General features: G+C 40.4%; 1 protein-coding gene across 1 annotated transcript in view; it reads right to left on the reverse strand.

Moving 5' to 3' along the window:
- Nucleotides 1-23,276, reverse strand: part of RYR2 (ryanodine receptor 2) — a 528,108-nt gene that overhangs the window by 202,203 nt on the left and 302,629 nt on the right. Inside the window, exons 30-38 of the mRNA XM_008689669.1 lie at nucleotides 22,140-22,348; nucleotides 21,303-21,655; nucleotides 19,627-19,741; nucleotides 18,493-18,653; nucleotides 16,518-16,677; nucleotides 15,822-15,908; nucleotides 11,979-12,205; nucleotides 6,352-7,156; nucleotides 4,101-4,301 (exon numbers count right to left, since the gene is read on the reverse strand). Coding sequence (XP_008687891.1) covers nucleotides 4,101-4,301; nucleotides 6,352-7,156; nucleotides 11,979-12,205; nucleotides 15,822-15,908; nucleotides 16,518-16,677; nucleotides 18,493-18,653; nucleotides 19,627-19,741; nucleotides 21,303-21,655; nucleotides 22,140-22,348 — 2,318 coding nt within the window. The remainder of the gene's footprint in view (nucleotides 1-4,100; nucleotides 4,302-6,351; nucleotides 7,157-11,978; nucleotides 12,206-15,821; nucleotides 15,909-16,517; nucleotides 16,678-18,492; nucleotides 18,654-19,626; nucleotides 19,742-21,302; nucleotides 21,656-22,139; nucleotides 22,349-23,276) is intronic.

Here is a 23,276-nt window from a genome sequence, read left to right on the forward strand (position 1 = left end):
ATTAGCCAAACTATGGGGAGAGCCCAAATGTCTACCGACTGATGAATGGATAAAGAAGATACACACACACACACACACACACACACACACGCGCGCGCGCGCACGCAATGGAATATCACTCAGCCATAAAAAAGAATGAAACCTTGCCTTTTGCAATGACATGGATAGAGCTAGGGTATATTATACTAAGTGAAATAAGTCAGTTAGAGAAAGACAAATACCATATGATCTCACACATATGTGGACTTTAAGAAAGAAGACAGATGAACATATGGGAAGGGAGAAAAGAAAAAAAGGAGAGAGGGAAACAAGTTATAAGAGACTCTTAATGACACAGAACAAACGGAGGGTTGACGGAGGGGTGCGGGAGGGGGATTGACTAGATGGGTGGTAGGTATTAAGGAGGGTACTTGCTGTGGTGAGCACTGGGTGTTGTATGTAAGTGATGAATCATTGCATTCTACTCTAGAAACCAGTATTGCTCTGTATGTTAACTACCTAAAATTTAAATTAAAAAAATATATGTCTATATATAAGATATATATTTTTTTTCATCCTTTTACATTCAACCTATCTACATCATTCTATTTGATGTCAGTTTCTCCTAGAAACATCCCATCATGGAAATATCTCATAGAAACCTAATAGCATATGGTCAGGCCAAGATTTAAAATCCACTCTGCCAATCTCTGTCTTCTAATTAGTGTATTTATTTATATTCATGACCTTACTGATATGCTATGACTTAAGCCTGTAATTTTACATGCTTTTTTGTTTGTTCTGCTTTATTTTTCCCAACTTGCTGTGGGTTCCTTGAACTATTTTTAGGATCTCATTTTGAGTTATCCCTGCATTTTTTAAGTATATCTCTATGTATAGCTTTTTAAGTGGTTGCTCTGGATATTACATGATACATAATTCATCACAGACTACTGGCATCAATATCTTATCAGCTTGAGTGAAGCACAGAAAACTCATCTCCCTTTATACCCCTTATCCTCCTTCATTTAAAATATAAATGTCTTGGGGCGCCTGGGTGGCTCAGTCAGTTAAGCATCCAGCTCTTGGTTTCAGCTCAGGTCATGGTCTCAGGGTCATGGGATCCAGCCCCACATCAGGCTCTAGGCTCAGCGCGGAGTCTACTTTCCCTTCCCCTTTGCTCCTCCCCTCCCCCAGTTTGCTCTAGCTCATGTGCACATACTCTCTCTCCAAAATAAATAAAATCTTTTTAAAAAATTAAAAAAATACACGTCTTAAATATTTCCTATAAGTACATTTAGAACACATTAGACAGCTTTATCATTTTTGCTTCAGCCATCAAATATAACTTAGAAAACTCAAAATGAAAAGGAAAATGCATTATATTTATCCATGCTTTAACACCTTCCATACTTCTTTCTTCATTCCAGATTTTCACAATTTTCTTCTATCATTTTTCTCTCTGTTTCAAGGACTCTGTTTAGGATTCTTTCAGGGCCGGTCTGCTGTATTCCAATGCTCAGTGTTTTCCTTCACTGGAGACTGTCTTGATCTCCCCTGCATTCTTGAAGGATGTTTTCACTCCCTATAGAATTCTGGGTTTTCAGTCTTTTTCAGTTGAAAACTGTGTCCTTAGTTTTCAGAGGTTTGACAATGATGTGTCTTGGTTTAGATCTCTTTGGGTATCTGGTTTATTCAGCTTCTTGAATCTCTTTCTTATCTTTTGCCAAACTTGAAAAGTTTCAGCCACTATTTTTCTAAGTTTTTTTTTCCAGTTCCCCCTCTTTCTCCTATCTCTCAGACTCTAATGTCACAAATGTCAGATCTTATGTTATATGCAGGTTCCTGAGGCTTTTTTATTATTTTGTTTTTCAGACTGGGTAATTCTTTTTTTATTTTTTTAAAGATCGATTGATTATTTATTTGAGAGAGAGAGAGAGAGAGAGAGAGTATGCAGAAGCAGGGAAGGGGAAGAGGGTGGGGGAAAGAGAGAATCTCAAGCAGACTCCCAGCTGATCACAGAGCCTGATGTGGGGCTCGATCTCACAACCCTGAAATCATGACCTGAGCCAAAATCACAAGTCAGACCCCTAACCAACTGAGCCACCAAGACATCCCTAGACTGGGTAATTCTTGTTGTTCTCTCTCCAGTTCAGTGGTTCCTTTCTCTTTCTCCTTCCTTCTGTTGCTAAGTCCATTCACTGAAGGTTTCTTTATTATGGTTATTTTTCAGTTCTAAAATTTCCATTTGGTTCCTCTATCTTTATTTCTTTCTGAGGACTTCCTCCCCATTTCAAAGCAGTTTTATGATGGCTACTTTAAAAGCCTTGTCAGACAAATTTAACATCTTTGTCACCTCAGAGTTGGTATCTATTGATTGTCTTTTCTTCATTCAAGTTTTTCCTGGTTCTTGGGGTGATGAGTGATTTTTTTCATTGAAATCTTGACATTTTCATCTTGTGAGACTTCTGGATCTTATTTAAATGTCCAGCTTCTTCTGACACTAGCTAGCAGGAGAAGAGTTTGAGCTGTCTTATTACTTGCTACTTCCAAGTGGGAATGGAAGCCCATTTCCTCACTCAGCTTCCATGGACACTTGAGAGAGGAAGATGACCTTGTTCTCACTGGACGAGGCTGGAGTATCCAGTTCCCCACTAGACCCGTACTCATATAAGCCTGGCTGGAAGGGCGAGAGTACCATATACTTCTCCCTCTCTGGCCTCTACTGACACTTCAGAAGAAGCAGGCCACATTACCACTCATCAGGGATGAAGTCCCAGCTCCCCACAGTTCCGCCTGGAGCACCTCATTACAGCCTGATGAGGGTGGAAGTCTAGGCTCCCCACTCAATGTCTGCTGGTTCGGGTGGGGGTGGGGCACAGTTCTGTCTAGTGTTCAGCTGGAGTAGTATGGTTAGTACCTACAAGTTTTCAGTTTTGCTAGACAGTTTTCTTGGTCTTCTGGCTAGACATAGAAGGCTCTTGTTGGGGCTTTTCTTATTAATGCCAATTGGCATTTCTGGGTTGCTGGCTTCTTTAGCCCCAAGTCTGGGATAGATGAAGCAAAAAGAAAAGCCAAGGGACTCACCACCATGGTGTTCCTCAGGTCCCAAAGTTCCATAGCCAGTCTCCTTGCTTCTATCTTTTAGAGTCTTCCTATCTTGTCTTTAATGTAATTTCCAGAGTTATGGTTGTACTTAGAAGGAAGAATAAGGAAAGGCACATGTACTCTATCTTTCCAGAAGCAGGAGCCTCCCAATAGCAGTTTGAGAAATGGAGTGAACCTGGGAGAGCTTGGACTTGATTTCTGCTCAATAAATGTTGTTTAGGGCAATGAACAAAATTCCACATCCCCTCCCTCAAAGAAATTTCATTCTGGTGAGAAAACAAATTCTGCTATTAGTCCCTAAACATTTCACCTGGAGATATCATGATAGACAGGGAAATGCTAAGGATAAGAGACTGAAGATGAGATCTGGCAGTTACACCTCTTCACCACCATCTTGGTAATTTCCTACAGTATGTATACCACCTTGAAGTAGATTCCAGACTTGCTCATAGTCTGGTTCAGGCATGTGCCCCTGGTTCTACTCTACCCTAGGGAGAGAGCTGGGTCTGGAGTGAGCAACCAGAAGAACCATAAACAGGTGACCCATCTTTCAGCAAGCCTTGGGGCAATGACATCTGGTCTTTCAGGAGGGACCAAACAGAAAGTATCTGACATTGAGTCTTAGGAGGGAGGGGTTCCTTTCCACTGGGGTGGTGCCTTGTCAGCCAAAGAAGATCCACCTGTGGCTGCATATTGTTTCTATTTGCAGAACTTCAGAATCTGGAACACAGATCTCGTCCAAGAGTCTATGACACACATGATCCCTTTCAGCAAGTCTCTTGTTTGTTTAAACTAACTGGGTAGTTTTTTTTGTTTTTTGTTTGTTTGTTTATTTGTTTTTTGTTGTTTTTTTGGTGAAACTAAGAATCACTAACTAAATCAATCTGGCTTAGTTTAAAGAAAAGGAAAAAAAATCACATTTGTAACTTATGATATAATTTCTCAAGGTATGGATCCTGAATGAAGTAAAACCCACACAGTAAGAAGGAAGAGTTTCCATTTCCTTCTTGTACCTGCTCTTGAGGTGGTGATCTAAATTCCTTCGTTTTCCTGGCGGTGAGGGCAGCTGACATGTTTAAGGCTTGCATCACTTCGTTGTATCGGAAGCGCTGATTGTCTTGGAGCTTTGCTACAAAGTCATCTGAAAAGGCCACGATGGCTTCTATCCGGTGTCGGACCTGACAGTCACAGAGGTACTGAAGCAGCAGGCACATCTAAAAAGATGATGAAAAAGACATCAGATTTAATTTCTGGATCTTTAAATGGTTAATGTGTATCAAACCAAAATCCGTGGCCGACATGCTTAGTGGTCAACTCTTCTATGAACAGAATTTGGATTTTGTGTAGGCAGCACTGTGCTTGATCCCGGGGGATAAAACATAGTTTTTCTAAGCCGAAAGGGTAAATACACATTCTCCTGGTGGACAGTTACCATCCTGACCTCCTCTGCAGCTACAAGTACTATGGCGAATAAGATATATAAGAAGAAGTTAGCCAGGGGGCCTGTGGGAAAGATTCCCCATCAATAATAAAAGACTAGAACACCTTTTGCTCAAAATGGGTATAACTGGGTAGTGAGTGACCTGACGATTTCACCTGAGGATGAAAACCACACACTGAGGAGCACAGGAAAATATTAAGAGCTGGGTTCCTAAGGACATTATTGAGCTCCTATACTAATTCTAGAACTGTGTACCTCCAGACTTTGCACGTAAATTATTTAAATGGTTTCATTGCTTATTCATCAAATGGTTAGTTGGGTATTCTTCTACCCGAAGCCAAAAGGATTTTTAACTGATAGAGTATGTTGGTAGAAACATGCATATAAGAGAATGCTCTTCCTGTGCTTAGGAAAACATTTAAATACATGCAGTACCAATTGTGACATAAATACAAGGCGGTGTTAAAGAGAACTTTACAACCACAACAGGCACATTCCTGTCGATGCCAGCTCTGAGGTAGCCCTATCATTTACCCCCCTTCTTCATGTCCTTCACCTACCCTATGGTAAGCATCATCCCCTTGGGTCTGGACCAACATGACAGCTTCTTGACTAAGTGGATTCTGGATGGCCCTCCCTTTCTCTCCTCATCGATTTTTATCACAGATTTTTAGAAGAAAATTTTCCTGTTAAAATTCTTCAGTGATTAAAAAAAATTCTTCAGTGATTTTAACTGAACTTAGAATAAAATTTAAAGTCCATCATATGGCTGGTTTTAGCAAATGCCTAGAGTCTACATGAACTGCCCTCTGCCTACTTTACCCTCTCTCCTTAGCTCACTAAGCTAACTGGTCTTTTTCTGCCTCAGAACCATTGTTGTGCTATGTGCTCTATGTGAAAAACTCCTAGAACATTCCTTCTGCTCTTTCTTCACATCTACTGGGCTCTGGCTCAATCCATCTGACCTCAGCTTAAAAGCCACCATCTCAGAGAGGTCCCCCCCTCTTTCCTGCAATAATCCAGTTGAGATTTTCTTTTTTCTAGTAACTCATTCTTTTCCTTCAGATCATTTAATGCAATTTGCAATAAAATATTTTAACATAAAGAGATAAACAAGAGTGTATTTCCCTTAGAGACTGTGAACTTCTGGAAGGTAGAGTCCACATCTGTTGCCTCCATCCAGAATCAAGTGTCTGGCTCGAGAGGAAGACCTCAATCAATGTCAACGAAGGAATGAAGAGCAAGGGAGCTTGTCAATGATGCAAGACATTAAATTGACTTTAATGAACTTAAGAGATGTTAAGAAAGGATCCTTCAGACATCTTGATGAACACAAGAAACAGGTGATGTCTTTACCTTCTTAAAAACATACATGCAGGAGGCAAAACCTTTCTGTGTGAGAATGGGCACACCTACTGGTAAATAAGTAGTTGACAGTTGGCAAGAGTGGGGGCGGGGTAAGAAAGGGTACAAGGTTCTTCTATTTCAGGCATTCCAACAAAGAAATTGCTAAAGAAGAGGCAGGAGAAAAACAGCTGGCAGGTAGACACATACACCTACACACACAGATACAAATTACTAAATCATTAACTATTGTCAATTGATGCTATTGGAAAATTCACAAATTCCATTCTAAATGCAACAAATTTATACTGGTACATCCGAAAGTACAACAAGAAGTTGGTTAATTTTATGAAAAACTATCATTATATAGGAACACAAAAGTACACGTACAACCCCCAAGAGAAGAGAGACAAAGGTAAATATTAATACTTTCATAGTTAGTGACTCTGAAATTCACTAAAATCATTTTTCCTGATTACCTGCAATTTAACTGGCTCAGGCAGTTTCATCTGGAGCAGGCCTTCCTTGGGCCTCTTACCCCCTTTGGCTTCTTCTTCACCAGCTCCTTCTGGTCTGGCATCTTCTGGGCTGGGCTCTTTCTCCAGCGCGTCTGTCTCCTCATCCGGAGTGGCGGCTTCCTTGAACACACTGGGCTCTATCAATCGCAAGATGTGTTTCAAGTCCTCATTGTGGAAGATCCCCATGATGAGCAGAGTATAGAAAAGCTTGATGAGAGGTACAAAGAGGAACTCAGTGGTCCCCCCAACGGGGTCCCGGGCATGAAGGCTGCCCTCTTTAACAGCTTCTGTCAACATCTGAATGGTTTTGGCCTTGAGGATGTCCAGCGGGAACTCTGGACTATACTGGTAACATTCATTGTTAACGCTTACAAAACTGGGGGAGGAAAACTGTATCCGTGGCCTAAGGGAGGTGCTGAGGCCAATCCCCGGGAGGCCATGTTTTTTGTTCTCATCAGGGAAAAGGGTGATGCTCTTGGTCTCCTCCGTCATGGGCACGATGAACTCACTGTTCATCATGAGCCTGGCCGTGGCGTAGGAGCTAAGGTGGATGTCGATCAGCAGGTCATAGTAGCCGGCGCGCAGCAAACCGGGCATGTACTTGTTCTCGATGGCGTAGAGCAGCTGAGGCTCATCCACGTGGCTGCACAAGGCATGTGCCACCCGGTGGTTCCCAAGAGCGCAGACGGCGGAGTAAAGGCGGAGAGTGTGATAGTGGAATTTTAGCAGCTCCTCCTGCTCTGTCAGTTCCAGTATGTCGACAGATCTGTGGAAGGTTAAGCATGGAACATTTTTCACAATTCTGAATCAGAGGAGAAATCTGTGTACGTCATAAATTTCAAAAAGTTACGGAAACAGACACTTTAGTAGTTTTCTATGACAGGTTTCATGATAGCATGGTGGTTTTTGTTTTGCTTTGTTTTTCTTCATCAGTATTACATAGGTTACAAGTTTTCCTCCACGTACATCTTATGTTGGAAATTTCCAACCGGTAGCACTTTGACCTTCTTCATCTTCCATCGTCCCAAGGTTTGGGGCACCTCTTTTCAATATAGTCTCCTCTGAATGTGGGGACTCCCTTTCTTTCAAAACATGAGCACTCCTTGGAAAATCCTGAATGTCCCTTTCCAACTAGGCCAAAATGGCTCAAGAAGCCAGAAAATTCTGCCTTAGTCTATGCTGCCCGTGTCCCCGACCCATCATGAGCTATTAGCATGACCAGTCAGCAGTAAGTGAATGGAATGCTAATTCCTCTGACGTGAGTTACCTTCTCATACATCCCTCACAGCCCCACACGTGGACCAACGAAGCCCTGGTTTCCACCAAGTCTGTGCAGCTCAGGAAACAAACACTCTCTGTGACATTGCACTTGGAAAAGTTTCTAGTGGGAATCTGGTTACACTGGCCTCTTAATTCAGGTCATTTTGCTTCTACCACATACTATTTATTTCCAACACATAAAACCTTAAAAGTATGGCCAGAATATACCTAAAGTAAAGCTGTTCTTTTCAAAAGTCAATATTAAGAGCACATAATTCCTTTAGAGGTGCTAATTTTTTTACACTATTTATTTAAATTATTAAGATGGCTCATGGGTGATAATGTAGAGTTAAAAGTAGAAATTTGATATAGTCACAATAAGGGGAATGACTCATTCATCTAGGAAAGTGTCCTTGGTGAGACTGTAATATAAACTCATCAGAACATGGGCTATTATAGGATTTGTGTATTAATATTCATCCCACACTTAGCCTGGTACACAGTAGGTGCTGAGTAATTCTTTTTGATTATTTGCTGTTAAGCTCTGTCACTGTCCTTAGCTACTCTATCATCCTGTCCAAGCCCAGCTACTGTATCTATGGTGCCCGGCTCACACGTATTCCACTGAAAGCTTGGTGGTGCAGAATTGTTCCAGACCACACTTCCCAAATCTCAGAATCAGAAGCTTTATGCATTAGAAACCCGAAGTGAATGATTACCACCAGGACTCCAGGAAACTACACAACCGTGGGGCCCATCTGCTAGCACCCAATTCTTAGGAAGGTATAATTGAGCAGGCTTTCTCCCTCAAAGTATAGTGGACAATGATTCCCACATCTTAGCTGGGCCCCCCAGTCTCTCACGAAGACTGTTAGCCTGGCCAATGGTCAAATATAGAAAAACCTGTTCATTGTAGCAACACAGAACATCTGCATTCTAGGTTCTTACTGAAGAACAAAACTTCCACTACGGTCCAATCACTCTCAAATTGTCAGTTTCTAGAAACAACATCTAAGGACTCTACAATTTACATGTCGCTGCCACCTTTCAACTTGCTCCCCCCATTATGCACTTTATGGCACCCTGTTCCCTCCTTTAAAGCACCTCTCCTCCCTACTGGACCATGAAATCTTTTAAGGTGAAAGTAATGTCTGTTTTGTACACTGTTTACTATCCAGTGCCAAGGACACAGTGGGAACTAACACATACTTGTGGAATGAATGAATAAGAGAAGTCAGAAGGATTTACAGTCTACATCTCCTAATTTTACACTTAGGTCAAGGCAAACCAAAGCATACACCTTGACCAGTTTAATCTGTCTTTCCATGCCAACTCCCTGTAGCAATATTCATATGTTAATGAACTACGACTATAACTGGAGGATAGCAAAGGATATAACTCATTATTTTATCTGTTACAAGGGCAATACTGAATATAAAATAAAACACCTCCTTAGCACATGATATAGATTATACTGTCCTTTATAAATATTCTCCTTCTTCCTTCTTCCCTGTATGTGGAGTAATCTTCTCTGCCCTACTTACTTTGGGCTTGACTATAGGACTTGCTTGGGTCAATAAAACCCGAGTGAACATAACATCTGCCATAAGCAAGAAGTTCTCAGAGACCTCCAGTGTCTGATAACCATCTGGTACATCCACACTTGGCCACGGAAACTCTAGGTCTCAGACTGGAGCTGCCCCATCAGCTTGGGTCTCAGGGTAAAAAGGCACATGGACCACATGCATAGCCCATCCCAGCCTGGAGCAGACCTACAGTGGGCCATGAGCAAAAACTACATGTCTGTTTACAAGCCACTGAGATCTGGGGGTTGTTTTTGCAATAAAGGCTAATATAATACATTATACTCTAACAGTCCTCCATGTGGAAATATTTTTCATAAGTCAGTATCACTTTTTTCTTCATCAAATGTTACAGAGGGTCTGTTATGGATTGAGCATTGTGCAATGGTGATAACGATGGTTAACAATGGAAACACAATTCCTGCCCTAAGGGAACTTACTGTCTAGTTGAGGAGGGAAACCTCAACCAAAAAATAGGTAAATTAAATTATGAACTGTGATATGTGACCTGAAGGAAAGAGAGGACTGACACACATCTAGGACAATCCCAAATTTGTAAATATTAATTATTTGCCATGTCATCAGGGCATGAGGAAAAGATTCTAACTCAACAACTAGTTGTAACATCACTTTTGCAATCTGGATTTTGAAACTCATCAGATTTTTCTTTGACTTCTGGGAAGCCTGAAGCCACCATGGTACCAGACTTTACCAACCACACAAGTGACCATGTGCCAGTCACACCATGGGCTTTATCTTCCCGTCTTCACCTTCCTTGCAAATCTGACTCATATCCTGCATTTGTGTTTCATACATTTTGGAAGACAGAGTTGAATTCTTCACGGTCTATAGTAAGAGTTTAAATTATCAATCTATTTTTAAGCATTATACTATTTTTACAAAAAAAATTTATCCATCTACTTACATATAAACTTATCACAGGTAATTAATATAAATCATAAATTACTATGGCAGGAGGATATGTTGGCTTTCTGATTATGGCATGCCAACATATTAAACTGCAGTCTTAAAATTCCCTGCTTAGTACAGTATCTTCCCTCACAAAGAAAACTCCCTTCCCAAATGTTACCTTTCTTTTTGTTATTGAGTTGTTGTTTTTTTAAATCATCAGATGCAATATTTCAGTACAACTTTTCATACATAAAATAAGTATGAAATTAAAATAAGATCTAATCATCCAAAGATGACATTATGAATGATACATCTTTATAATTATTTCACTTAAAATATGTAAATAAGTACTTATGCATGAAAAAGTTCATCTGGCCAGATTAATTTTTCTTTGTGGATTTCTTTTGTTTGAAATGTTTTTACTGAGATATAATTTACACACTATATAATTTACCTATTTAAAATATATTGTGTATACATGAAATATACACAATTCAGTAATTTTAGTATATTAATGGAGTTGTGCAAACAGAATCATAATTGAAGTTTAGAACATTCTCATTACCCCAAAGTAACCCAATACTCATTAGCAGCCGCTCCTCAAGTCCACTGACACCACCGCCCTAAGTAATTACCAACCTACTTTCTCTTCCTAAAGATAAACCTATTATGGGCTTTTCACGTAAATGGAATCCTACAATGTGTTTTCTGTAACTGGCTTCTTTAACTTGGTAGAGTATTTTTAAGGTTCATCCATTCTATACTATGTATAAGTACTTCATTCCTTTTTATTGCCAAATAATAGTGTATGGATATTGCACATTTTATTCATCAATGCATCAGTTGGCTTGTTCTCACATTTTGCCTATGAAAGTTCATGTACAATTTTTTGCATGGTCATATTTTCATTTCTCTTGAGTACATACCTAGGAGTGGACCTAATGGGTCATGTGGTAACTCTCATATTTCCATTTCTGAGGAAATGATAAATTGTTTTTCCAAACTACAGGTTAAAAAAGTAAAAGAAGGCCAAGAATTTCTAAATACATAAAAACAGACACAGCTCCTACAACCATTTTCAGATTAAAGACTTAAAACACCAGGATAACAAATATGTCTATCTTTGCATTGTTTTCATGCAATGTTTTTACTTAGTTTGTGACTGAACTTTTTAATGACATTTTGGGAAGGAAATCTTGGTCCAAAACTTAGCACCTTAGCTCTTTATTGATAATAAGTCTGCTAAAATGAAATCTCTCCAATTTAGTCAGCTATAGCATGGAAAAACAGAGAGTCATAAGCAAAGCTACCTTTGAATATTTATTGTACTTTATATCACTACTATCATTGCCTAGAATGCCTACAACCTTGTTTCCAAGGCCTCCATATCTTTTCACAATTTTCTTTCACGAATATCTTTTAGTCTCAGTTTTTCACATCTTTCAAATAAAGGGTTGAACTAAGTGATTTCTATGGTTCTGCCCCTAATATCTTATAATATCATATTTGATGACATCGCACAGCTACTAAGCCTTAAGTCAGATTGCAGCTGTACTTGTCTGAATGTTTACCTGCTCTTAGTGTAGATAAAACAAGAGGAAAGGAACAATATCCTATGGCTCCTCCAAGGGCAGTATAATAATTTTGTTTCAGTAACAAATTGGTTGAGAAAGAGATTTCAACTTGGAATATGTGAAATCATATCTCCATTGCCCCAAGAAATTAGATATTTTGTAAGCTTTATTTTGTTTCCCCAGCAACACCCCCAAACCCCTGGCCAACAGTGTAATTCAAAGGGTCCCGATTGCACAGTAAAGGGCACGCAGGGCTGACCTGTTCTCCTCTGGGATATGAAGAGACATGAACTGCAGAGGATCCAAACACTGCACCAGCCAGCCTTGGCGCTCACTGATTCGAGAGACATCTACCTTCAAGAACTGGTTAGGCATCCTGCTCCATAGGACATGGGAAAGAAATTGCACGTGGAGACGCGGCGGACACTGTGGCACAGGGTTTTTGTGCTCGCTCTTGAATAATCCCGCCGACAGAGGCATCACATTCTAGGGAATGGGGGAGAGAAAAAGAATTCATTTATAACAATCCATGGGGCTAGTGAAGTCATGACCACAGTCCTGCACAGGAAAGAGATCCTGGAAGTAAGATACCCTTCACGTTCAGTCAATACAAGAAATAATAGAACTTGGATTGAATTGCTCCTGCAAGGACAAGAGAGAAAATATTATGAGAGAACTTATCTAAAACTGGTTTGGGGCTATTGCTTTCGTATACACTCTCTGGTTCACCGGGAATGCAATGGAATAAGTATAACCACAGAATCTTCACACTTCTTTAAAGGTGTTTTTTTTTTTTAATTTTTACTTATTTGTCAGAGAGAGGGAGAGAGAGGCAGAGAGAGAGCACAAGCAGGGGGAGAGGCAGGCAGAGGGAGAAGCAGGCTCCCCGTTGAGCAAGGAGCCAGATGCGGGACTCAATCCCAGGACCCTGGGATTATGACCTGAGACGAAGGCAGCTGCTTAACCAACTGAGCCACCCAGGTGTCCCAGAATCTTCATACTTCTTTACCGAGCTGGGCCCTTGGTGAAATCCAGCAAGCCTTCAGGTTGCTTTTGGTGCCCAACTCCAGAAAGAGTTACCTCCACTTGGCTCTCTCTCCTCATCTGTCCCGTCACCTACCTCCTCCTTCAACCACTCACCCACTCGCTGTCAGGTTTATCAGGCTTTAGTAGCCGGTGGTACACCAGAGACAGCTCAACAGATAAACGGGACCATCACACAAGGAAACAGAATTAATCGGACAGGAACATAATTTATTTGTCCTTCACCTTCCTCTACTTCCCATATGTATCATATTCAGCCTTCCTACTTCCTTCAATCTGGTCTCAGGGAAAGAGAGGTCTCTACTGTGCCAAAGCTTATTCATTCACTTATGACCTTGATACCACCTCTGCCTGCCTCTTAGGAGCCATATAGAAACAATGACCTCACCTTCCCCATTACCTTCACTGTCTCCGTCTCCTGTAAAGCCTTGTCTACTGCTCACGTTTAGATGGTCTCATCCCCAAGCTACTTTCCTATTCTCTTCCAATGGGGGGGGGGGAAGCCTAGCACTGCTTTAGGCACTGAATGAACAAAACACGCAAAAATCCCTCCTCTCCTCCAGCTTCCATTCTTTTTTTTTTTTAATTGGAGACCTAAAATAAACAAAGTCAGAAGGCAGATTCAAGAGTAGACCCAGGATGGAAGAACCAGAATGGAGGGCAGCAATAATAAACAGGGCAGTCAGAAGAGGGGGGTCACTGAGAAGGTGACATTTAAAGAAAGACCCAAAGAAGAAGAACCATGTGGACATGCAGCGGAAGAAATTTCCATGCAGAAGGGATGGTCAACACAAAGGATCCAAGGAGGAAGTCTGCCTGGCAATTCTGAGGAAGAGCTGGAGGCCAGGGTGGCTGGACTGGGGCGAAGAAGGGGAGAGCAGCAGGAGATGAAGTCAGGGAGGTAATAGAAGAGCAGACTGTTTAGACTTGAGAACCATCATGACACCTCGGATTTTTACGCTCAGGGAAAGAGGATTTCAAGCAGTGGAATGGCACAATCTGATTTCTATTTGAGAGCAGTGACAGTCACTCAGATTGTTTTGTGATGAACAGATGGGCAAGGAGGAATTCAGGAGACCCCATCAAGAGGCTACTGGAGGAACCTGATGAGGAATGATGGTGATGGAGGTCGGTGTGGTCATCAGAAGGGGCAATGGTGACAGGTTGCAGGCTGGGGATTTGCTGGCAGATGGAACTGGGATGCGGAATGTCAAGGAGAGAAGTCAAGGATGACCTCAAGGTTGTAGGCCTGAGCAAGTGGGTTTGCTATTAACTGACAGAAAGAAGACTGTAGATCAGACAGGTTAGGAGGAGGAGGTATGATGGTCCGCATTTCCCCTTTGGACATATTTAGACATATTTAATTTGAGATGTCTGTAAAACACCCAGGCGGAAATGTCAAATAGACCAACATATGAGTCAGAGTTCTAAGAAATGCCCACTTTCTTGGTTAAATTATACATACATACATACATATATATATAATTTATATATATACATGTATATATAAATATACATAATACATATATATACATATATACAATATACATTTTGTGTGTGTGTGTGTGTGTGTGTATGTATATATATATAAAACCATCCAAATTTGCTGTCTCTCATTTTTAATCCTGAATTGGCTATAATACAGCTTCATCCATCATTTTGCTGAAATTCTTCTGGCAAGGTCACGGAAGCCTTCCTAATGAATAAGAGTCATGGATTCCTTTAGTCCATATTATATTTGCCTTCCTGTGGCTGCTGAGAATCTCATTTTACAAAGGCAGAAACTGAGCTCACACAGTTGAAGGAACATGTCCAAGGTCACCAAGCCAGTCCTGTAAAACTGTCTACTGTATCCATCCTGATGTGTGCCTAGCATCTCAAATTTACAATTGCAAAATTCAATTCAGTTCCTTTTCCTGCAATTCGACAAGCTCTTCTGCTTGTTGTATTAGCATCCCTTAGTTGTCCAAACTAAAAAGATTATAATAATTTAATCCCTGATTCTTCATTCTCCTTGAGTACTTGAATCCAATTCAGCAACAAATCCTATCAATCCAATTATTTGTCACATTTTATTCATTTCTCCTTTACAGCATCTTCTCATTTATCATTCACTCTCCATTACAACTTCCACGGCTCTCATCATCTTGTCCCTTGCAGACAGTATCAAATCGGCAATTCCTCATTGTTCCTGCCTGTTCTCGCTCTTGAAAGAGCAGATACTTCTCCGTATTGCCACCGCCGCATGACTGCCAATATATTTTTCCAAAACAGGTTTGATTCTACTCCGGCCCCTGCTTCAAGTTTCCAATTGATCAACACTGTCTACATGATAGGTGCCAACTTCTTAGCATGGCATTCAAGGCCTTTCCAGCTTGGATTCAGTCTCCCTTCTATCCACATTAATCTCCAGCCACATACTAGAAGGCACCCTTGGTTAGAGTCGCATTGAATTCCTTAACCTCCAGCACTCTGACTCACATCCTTTTGCTTTCTTGTGCCCTCTGTCTAGTGGCCTCTCCTACTAAATATATTCTGAGATCTCTTATTCGACAGTTAAGAATCAACCCACATGTCCCCTCTTCTTTTAGCTTTACCTGATCCTCTCCCTCCAACCTCCAACCTCTTTGTTCTTCATTTGTTCCCGCAGTACCTACACCCGCCCTAGTCTAGCACTGATCATTACGTAGCACTCTTATGTCTTTAATCCCATTTACTAGTTCACCTGAGTTCAACGATTATTGAACGGTATGTTATTTGGCACTTTTTTTCCAAATAAGCCTAGTTTTATTGAATAATATATTTATGATAACCACAGAGAAACCCTTTTTTGTTCTTAACTATTTTAATGAATTAATAAATACTTTAAATCATCGCAGAAACCCTTTCTAATTAATTTCATTGCCCCCGTGACCTGAACATGGCTTACCTTTCTTTTAAAGGGTCATTTATGTAAGTAATATCAGTACTAAAATAAATACTGAATTCATTTAAGAAGTAACTGCTATTCCCTAATAGAAAGACCCCAAATATAATATCAGCAATGAGTCTTTCTTACCTTTATTCTTCCCAACTCAAACTGGAAAACATTGGGACTTGTAGCTTGTGCAAACACTGCAGGAAATAATTTTGTACTTGGTTCCACCTTAAATAAACAAATGAATTTGGTTAAGATTAGTCAATGAAGGAACACAAAGATAGAATATTTTCTTTATAATGACTAAGGAACACTTTACAGAAGGGGACTGGACATTTGCATTCTCTCAGATAAATACCCTCGTTCGATAATGATTTGGACTATTGGCGTTATCATATGAACATTTTTGGAGGAATGTACTGTTTCCTCTGAAAGGCACTGTTATTATTCAAACAGAGGTAAACAGGGCAGAATTAAACTCATTTCTGTTTTCATTTCTTCTAATTTCTTTTAAGATTTTATTTATTTAATTGAGAGAGAGAGAAAAAAGAGAGAGAGTGATCGCATGCAAGCAGGAGGGGCAGAGGGAGAAGGAGGGAGAGAGAATCCCAAGCAGACTAACTGCTGAGCTTGGAGCCCGAGCCAGGGCTGACCCCACAACCTTGAGATCATGACCTGAGCCGAAATCAAGACTCGAGGCTTAAGCAACTGAGCCATCCAGGCACCCCATTGTTCTCTTCTCATTCCTAATGTACTTTTTGATTTAAAATGTGTTTTCCTCTCATGGGGAGAAAAGGCTTTCTTTGTGGAAGCATGCCACCATCTCTGCCCACAGACCTGGTAGTATGTGCCCAGCTCCTTGCCGTTGGCGGTGAATGTAAGCAGCCCACTGGCGGCATCCACCACGCACCCGATCTCCAGGCCGTTGTTGTTGCGTCCTTGCCCCGGGCTCATGCTCTCACCCGCACACACCATATAGCAGTTGCTGCGTTTGATGCTGAATTTCAAAAAAAAAAACACATTTTCATCTTCGTACGACCACAGACACGACAGAAAGCATGTATATCTTGCAAACTAAACCTAAATTATGCTGCGCAAGCAACAAGCTCATGCTGTAATGGGAGAGGTGCACAATGGGCCCGATTCTGTGATTCTGAGCAAAACTCCATTGACTTCGTGGACATTCTGAATCAGGTCTTACACGTCTCTGAATTTGGCACCTAATGGACACAGGTCAACAAGTTGGAACCAAGTAAAAACTGACCTGCACCTTCCCTCCAAAAACTCAAACCAAACTGGACCTTTTTCTGAGGTTCAAAAAAGTTTAACTATTTAATAATCATCCAAATTTGCAATTTTCATTCTCATAGGGTTTGTTTTTTTGTTTTTTTTTTAAACCACTTGTTCAGGGACGAGAAGCATTCATTTCCAAACACTATCAAAGTCCTTAGGCAAATTCTATGTGAGCCATCAGTGAGTCACTATATTGAAAATTTGGGTAAAATGCCCCTTTGTGGACAATTCCCAGTGATCTGTTATGAGAGAAAGAATTAACTAGAATATGCATAAAATCAGTGATATTAACAACAAACCCTTGTTTCAACCTCACAGAAACCTTTATCAGAGATGGTAATAAACATAAGTGATGTGAGCTTGGCCTCCTTCCCTTTCTCTGTCACAACAGAGTGAATGTGTTCGTGAAACTAGCAAAAAAAGTCAAAGGCAGGCAAGTAGGAGGAAAAGAAAAAGGCTGAGATAAAGTCAGTTTTGGAAAAATCAAGTTGGCTCTGTTTCTTTGCACTCCTTCCATAAGATTTGACCACCCTTCCCTACCCTCTATTTCTTACGCTAAACTCCTCTCTCAGGTATCCCATCTCTCTGTTGGGTTATTTCCTTATACTGTTGCCATCTCTGAAAGTCAAATGTGTCCTGCAAGAATATTCCTGGAGACAGGTGGTTTGGGACCCCCATACTGATGTAAAGCCCGCTGGACTGGAGATTTTGGCTCGGCCCACTGTCTCATGGGCTCCAGTGTCACAACTGAAGGCAGGAGAGTGAGCTTCCAGTCAGCACAGATGATGGTGCAGGATAGAAGAGAAGCAAGGTTATGGAGGACTTTCTCTATGAGACCTGTCACAGCAGATCAGAGAGGATGCATGGGCACAAAAGGTAGATGCAAATGGTCAGATCTTCTCTTGTCTTATTCTGCAAGGAAGATAGCCTTCTTCACTTTTTTGAAGGTTTGGTTTGAGTTTGGTTTTGTCTTACAAATGAAAAAGGATGGCACAGAAAGTGTAAGTGACTTACCCAAAGCCACACAGCGAGTCAATGGCAAAGCTGAGGAAAGAACCCACTACTCCTCAGTCTGAGTTCAAACGCGTCCACCTGGTCTCAACTACTCGCCCATATCGTCTTCACTTTCTTCTCCCCACCACATAAACCATTCCCAAGACAAATTTCAGACCACAGAGGTCTCACATTCACCCATCACTAATCCCTAAAACAAAGGCTAAGTACGGGTAACCCAAACTGTTAGTCACATACAGTGTCCCCTGAAGGAATAGATGATTATTACACAAAAAGGATGCACTGTTCTTACTTTATAATGTTTTTCACTTTTAATATACTTAGATTTCTTACTGGTTTGTAGGAGTAACAAAAAGGACACCGACATTAATGGTTTGATGATATTCCTCCTATCAATACAATATTATCCTGGACATGAAATCCAAGAGGGGAAAAAATATACCTAGGTTTATCAACATTTTCATCAGATATCATTCATATACAAAGAAAATTGAGAAAAACTGACCTTTCATGTACTTTTCCCTTTTCATCTCCTAGAGTAACGGTTACTGTGCGAACTCTGTCCAAGTCAAAGCCTGTATCATATTGATGGAAATCTGATGTAATCCAGCCTACCCAGACGTTAGCAGGTTCTTGGCCAGGAAAGATTCTCACTGAGTAATAGTACTGTCAAGACAGTAAAAACAAGGGTTGGCAACGTAAGAAGAAACAAAACTTTGATATGCAATGTCTTTGAACTGCCTAAGACTGTATTTCTTTGTTTAAAATCATTTGGCCTAATTCAAATGTTATAGGTACAAAGAACTGACACTGTGAGATAGGTCTTAAAACAGAGCGAAGGCAAATTAAATCAGAAATAATGGGGAAAAGAGAAAAGAGTTTGTCGGAGCAAACATTCTAAGTGACTTGAAACTTTTTATACTCCTACGTATATGTTTTATGTACATCCATAACATACATACAAATGTATATGTACATATATAGTAACTTTACGTAAAAAATAATCCAACTAGGCAGGTAAGCTTCATATTCTTGAGGCTTACAGAAGCACACCGATCAATGCTGAGTTCTTATACCTGTCACCCATCTCTTTGAATATGCTGCACCTTTCCTATCGATAACATAATATTTTAACATCTTAACATCACTTTGACATAGTTCAGAACTAATAAGTGACAACCTAGCTCAAACATGGGGGCACTCTACGAGGGGCAGAACTACATATTTTTTCCCATTTGGCAATTGAGGAAAAGTTGTTTTGAAAACTGTAAATGGCAGATGGCAAAACACGACCTCCAACAAAATATTTTAAATCGTCTTCCTTTAGACATATCACTAAGATGAAAGAAATCATATGCACTTGGAAAAATTAAATGGAAATTAAAAATTTTCCAAGAAATGGGATAGCAAAATCAGGATTAAACATACCATTAGGATATTTTGCCTAACATAGTTCTCTTAGTACATAATACACATCAGAATATACCTATATTTTTCAAATTTTCAGTCCCCAAAATATAACTGAATACTTATTTTAAAATAAGCTGGCTAAATAGGATGAATGAAAACTGAACTCTTTGAAATGTAACACATAATAACTGACAAAGAGGAGTAAGCGACAAAAGCTGCCACCTCATACCGTGGACGTTTGCATCAAGTAATCGTAATCATCCCGATCATCTGCAAGCACGTCTTCAGTGAGTCTTGCAGAATGGCTTGTGCTGTAATCCGGCTTTGTTCTTCTAAGCAAAAATCTGAAACATATTATAGGACTGAGAATAAGCAACACTAAAATGTTCCGCCTCATTGGAACATAACATATAATCATCTTAGTAGAGTGGTTCAAAACCAGGGTGATTTTGCCCCCCCCCCCAGAGGACATCTGGTACTATCTGAAGACATCTTTGGTTGACACAGCTGGGGGTGTGTGCCATTGACATCTAGTGGGTGGGGGCCAGGGATGAACTGAACATCCTTCAGTTAACAGGTCAGACTGTCACAACAAGTAATTATCTGACCCAGAGCGTTGATCACGCCGAGGTTGAGAAATTACAACTTAGTGCAAAAAAAAGGATGCTAAAGTAACTTGCCTTCTTGTCTATAAAAAACTACTACTTAGAATACTCTTTAAGTTTCAACCAAGAACATAAACATAAATATCTTAAAAACTAACTCTTAGGAAAAAATACTTGTAAATTATATATCTGATAAGGGGTTGATATCCAGAATATATAAAGAACTCCTACAACTCAACAACAAAGAAGCAAATAACCCAATTAAGAAAAAAGGGCAAGGAACCTGAAAAGATATTTATCCAAAGATGATCCACAAATGGCCTATAAGTATATGAAAAGATATTCCACATCGTTAAGAATCAGGGAAATGCAAATCAAAACCACAGCAGAGATATCACTTCACAGCCATTAGGATGACCATTTTCAAAAAATCAGAAAGCAATAAGAGTTGCTAAGAATGGGGAGAAATTGGAACCCTTGTGCACTGTTGGTGGGAATATAAAATGGTGCAACTGCTGTGGAAAACAGTATGAAGATTCCTCAAAAACTTAGAACTAGCAACAATTCCACTTCTGGGTGTATATGCAGAATAATTTGAAGGAGGTTGAAAATAAATTTGCACACGCATGTTCACATCAGTACTATTCACAATAGCCAAGAGGCAGAATCAATCCAAATGTCCATCAGTGGATGGACGGGTAAACAAAATGTGTCTACGCTCAATGGGACAATATCCAGCCTTATGAAGGAAGAAAGTCTTGACACATGCAACAACATGGATGAACCTTGAGGACATTATTCTAAGTCAGTTAAGTCAATCACACACAGGAAAAAAAAATACAGCATGATTCCACTTTATAAAGTGGCCAAATTCATAGAAAGAAAAAATAGAACAGTGATTACCACAGGCTGGCAGGGAGGTGGAAAAGGAGAGTTGTTTAATGGGTACTGAGTTTTAATTTTGCAAGATGAAAAAGTTCTGGAGACCTGTCTCACAACAATGTGAATCTACCTCATGCTACTCAACAGTACACTTAAAAAATGGCTAAAATGGCAAATTTTGTTATGTGTTTATTACCACAATAAAGAAATGCCTTAAGTAAGTAACTCTTGGGATAGATTCTGTCTGTGGTAACAAACAAGATGGCAAACAGATTGCTTTACTGTCCCCTGTTGAACTCTTTATACGTAGAGGAGGAGGAGGAAGAAGAAATTGACACTGGGAAATCCCTTGCTCTCTTCTGTCCCCCTCCCCACATAATAACTACACATTTACACTCATGTTGTATGTATCAGTGACCTTTGTTTCAGACGAGAGGGCTTTTCCTGAGCGTAATCTTTGTGGTTATTAAACTCTGGTTTTGTGGCTTCCTTGTCTTTGTCAACGCGATCTGGCACCAGATGGCCATGAGCCGTCTTCATTAGAACCTCAAAGTCGGAATCTGCATCGTAGTCCTCCAGATCATTCTTGGGCCCAAAGAGGCTAGCGCCTGGGAGTCCCCCGGCCACCATCTTGGAGAACACTTCTGCGCACTCGATGGGCATGCTCAGGCGATAGAACATGATGTCCGTGCTGCTGTTCTGAGAACCGAAGGACTTCTGAGTCACCTTTAAACACGGAGAACTGTCGATGGTGCCGTCTATTCTGGTCACCTAGGAAATGATGACGTGAGAGGTCAAATGTGAATCAACACTGTCGACTGTCGACCTCCTGATTCTAAAACTCTCAAGCAGACATCATGTCTTTCAAACCCCAAACACAGCCCACACGTGGCATAATTTTGTAAATGACATGATTAAACACAGGGAGTACTACTGTGTTACAGACAGACTCATAGCTCTGCTCCTAATTCAAAAGACAGTTTGGGAAATTCATGTTACAAGTATATTTATTCAGATGGAGCCTAGAGTTGCCTATATAAAAAGAGAATTGATTATTGTTAATCGGTCTAATCAGGTACTCATAAAGTACGTAAAATCAGAAGCTAATGCTGTGCTTGGATTCCACTATTACGTAACACTATAGGGCCACCTTTTTAAGTAAGTGGTAATAATTGTCCAAGTGGGAATTGCCATGTATGAAGACATTCCACCCCTGGTTTTTGGCAGTGGTCTGAATTTCAAAGAAAAAGCAAACCTCGATATGCTCATGATTTGATGGGACCTGGAGAAACTGAGGAAGCCTCTTGCTTAGCCACATGGTAATATCCCTGTTTGTGTTAACAGCAAACGGTTCATAGCCCTCTTGTAAGCCACAGATGGTGAAATATTTCAAGGTGCTGACATCTTTTCCAAAGTTCATCCTGCCCACTTGAGCCACTCCAAGGCTACAGACAGGAATGAATCCTGGGAAGAAAAAAAAAAATCAAATGTTCAGTATAATTCATATGATAGCCTGTTTGTATGGAATTTCCAAAAGCACTGCTCCAGAACTCTGGTCTTTGGGAGAGACGTTGGCATAAGGTAAAACAATATTTGGAGAAAAGAGACCACTGATGCTAAGTATTAAATGTAAGGGTCAGAAGACCAGGGTTTGATCGTAATTTACTGAACATGGCCCCTAGCTAAGACCCTTCTTTCACCCTGGAGTTCTGTAAAACGAGATTAGTGCTCAGCAGCCCCTGGTCCTCCAGGGATCTCAGGGTGGACAGTAACAGAAGGACGTCCCCATCCCACCGCCTCGTAGTTCAGGAATGCATGGGGCTCTGTCACAGAGGGAAGGTAAGAAGTCAATGCCAAAGTGTGTTGCTTTCCAGTCTAGAGTAAGCACTTGAAACTTGCAAGTACTAAGCCCAGCCTGAGCCACAGATTTCTTCACATATAACTGAAGGAAAAAGGATGAAAGGCAACGTTTTTAAAAGTTTGCATTCACTTATAGCTGCTTTGATCTTTGAGGAAAATTGTGCCCTTTTTTTTCTGGGGTACATTAGATCTAAGTATAGACAACATACGTAAATAAATAAATACTCAGAAGTAGTTGCTACAAATCCCACTGAAACTCCTCCATCTGTCCCCTTCCCTTTGACGTCACTGCCATTATAGGTTAAGGAGGGCAATTCACATCTGACCTAAATAATTATGATATGAAATCAAAGTATAAGTTAAAAGTAAACAAGAAACTAAACCAAAAGCAACGGCAATAAGCAATAGGGGCGAAAACCAAAATACTTAATCAGCTAATCTAACGTGTGGCAGGATTAGTAAATCTTTCCACTACTGAATAAAAAGGGGAAACTACATTAATTCTGTTCATTGTTTCTTTGAATTCTTTGGA

This window comes from Ursus maritimus, unplaced genomic scaffold (genome assembly GCF_017311325.1).
Source record: "Ursus maritimus isolate PB19 unplaced genomic scaffold, ASM1731132v1 scaffold_7, whole genome shotgun sequence".
NCBI lineage: Eukaryota > Metazoa > Chordata > Mammalia > Carnivora > Ursidae > Ursus > Ursus maritimus.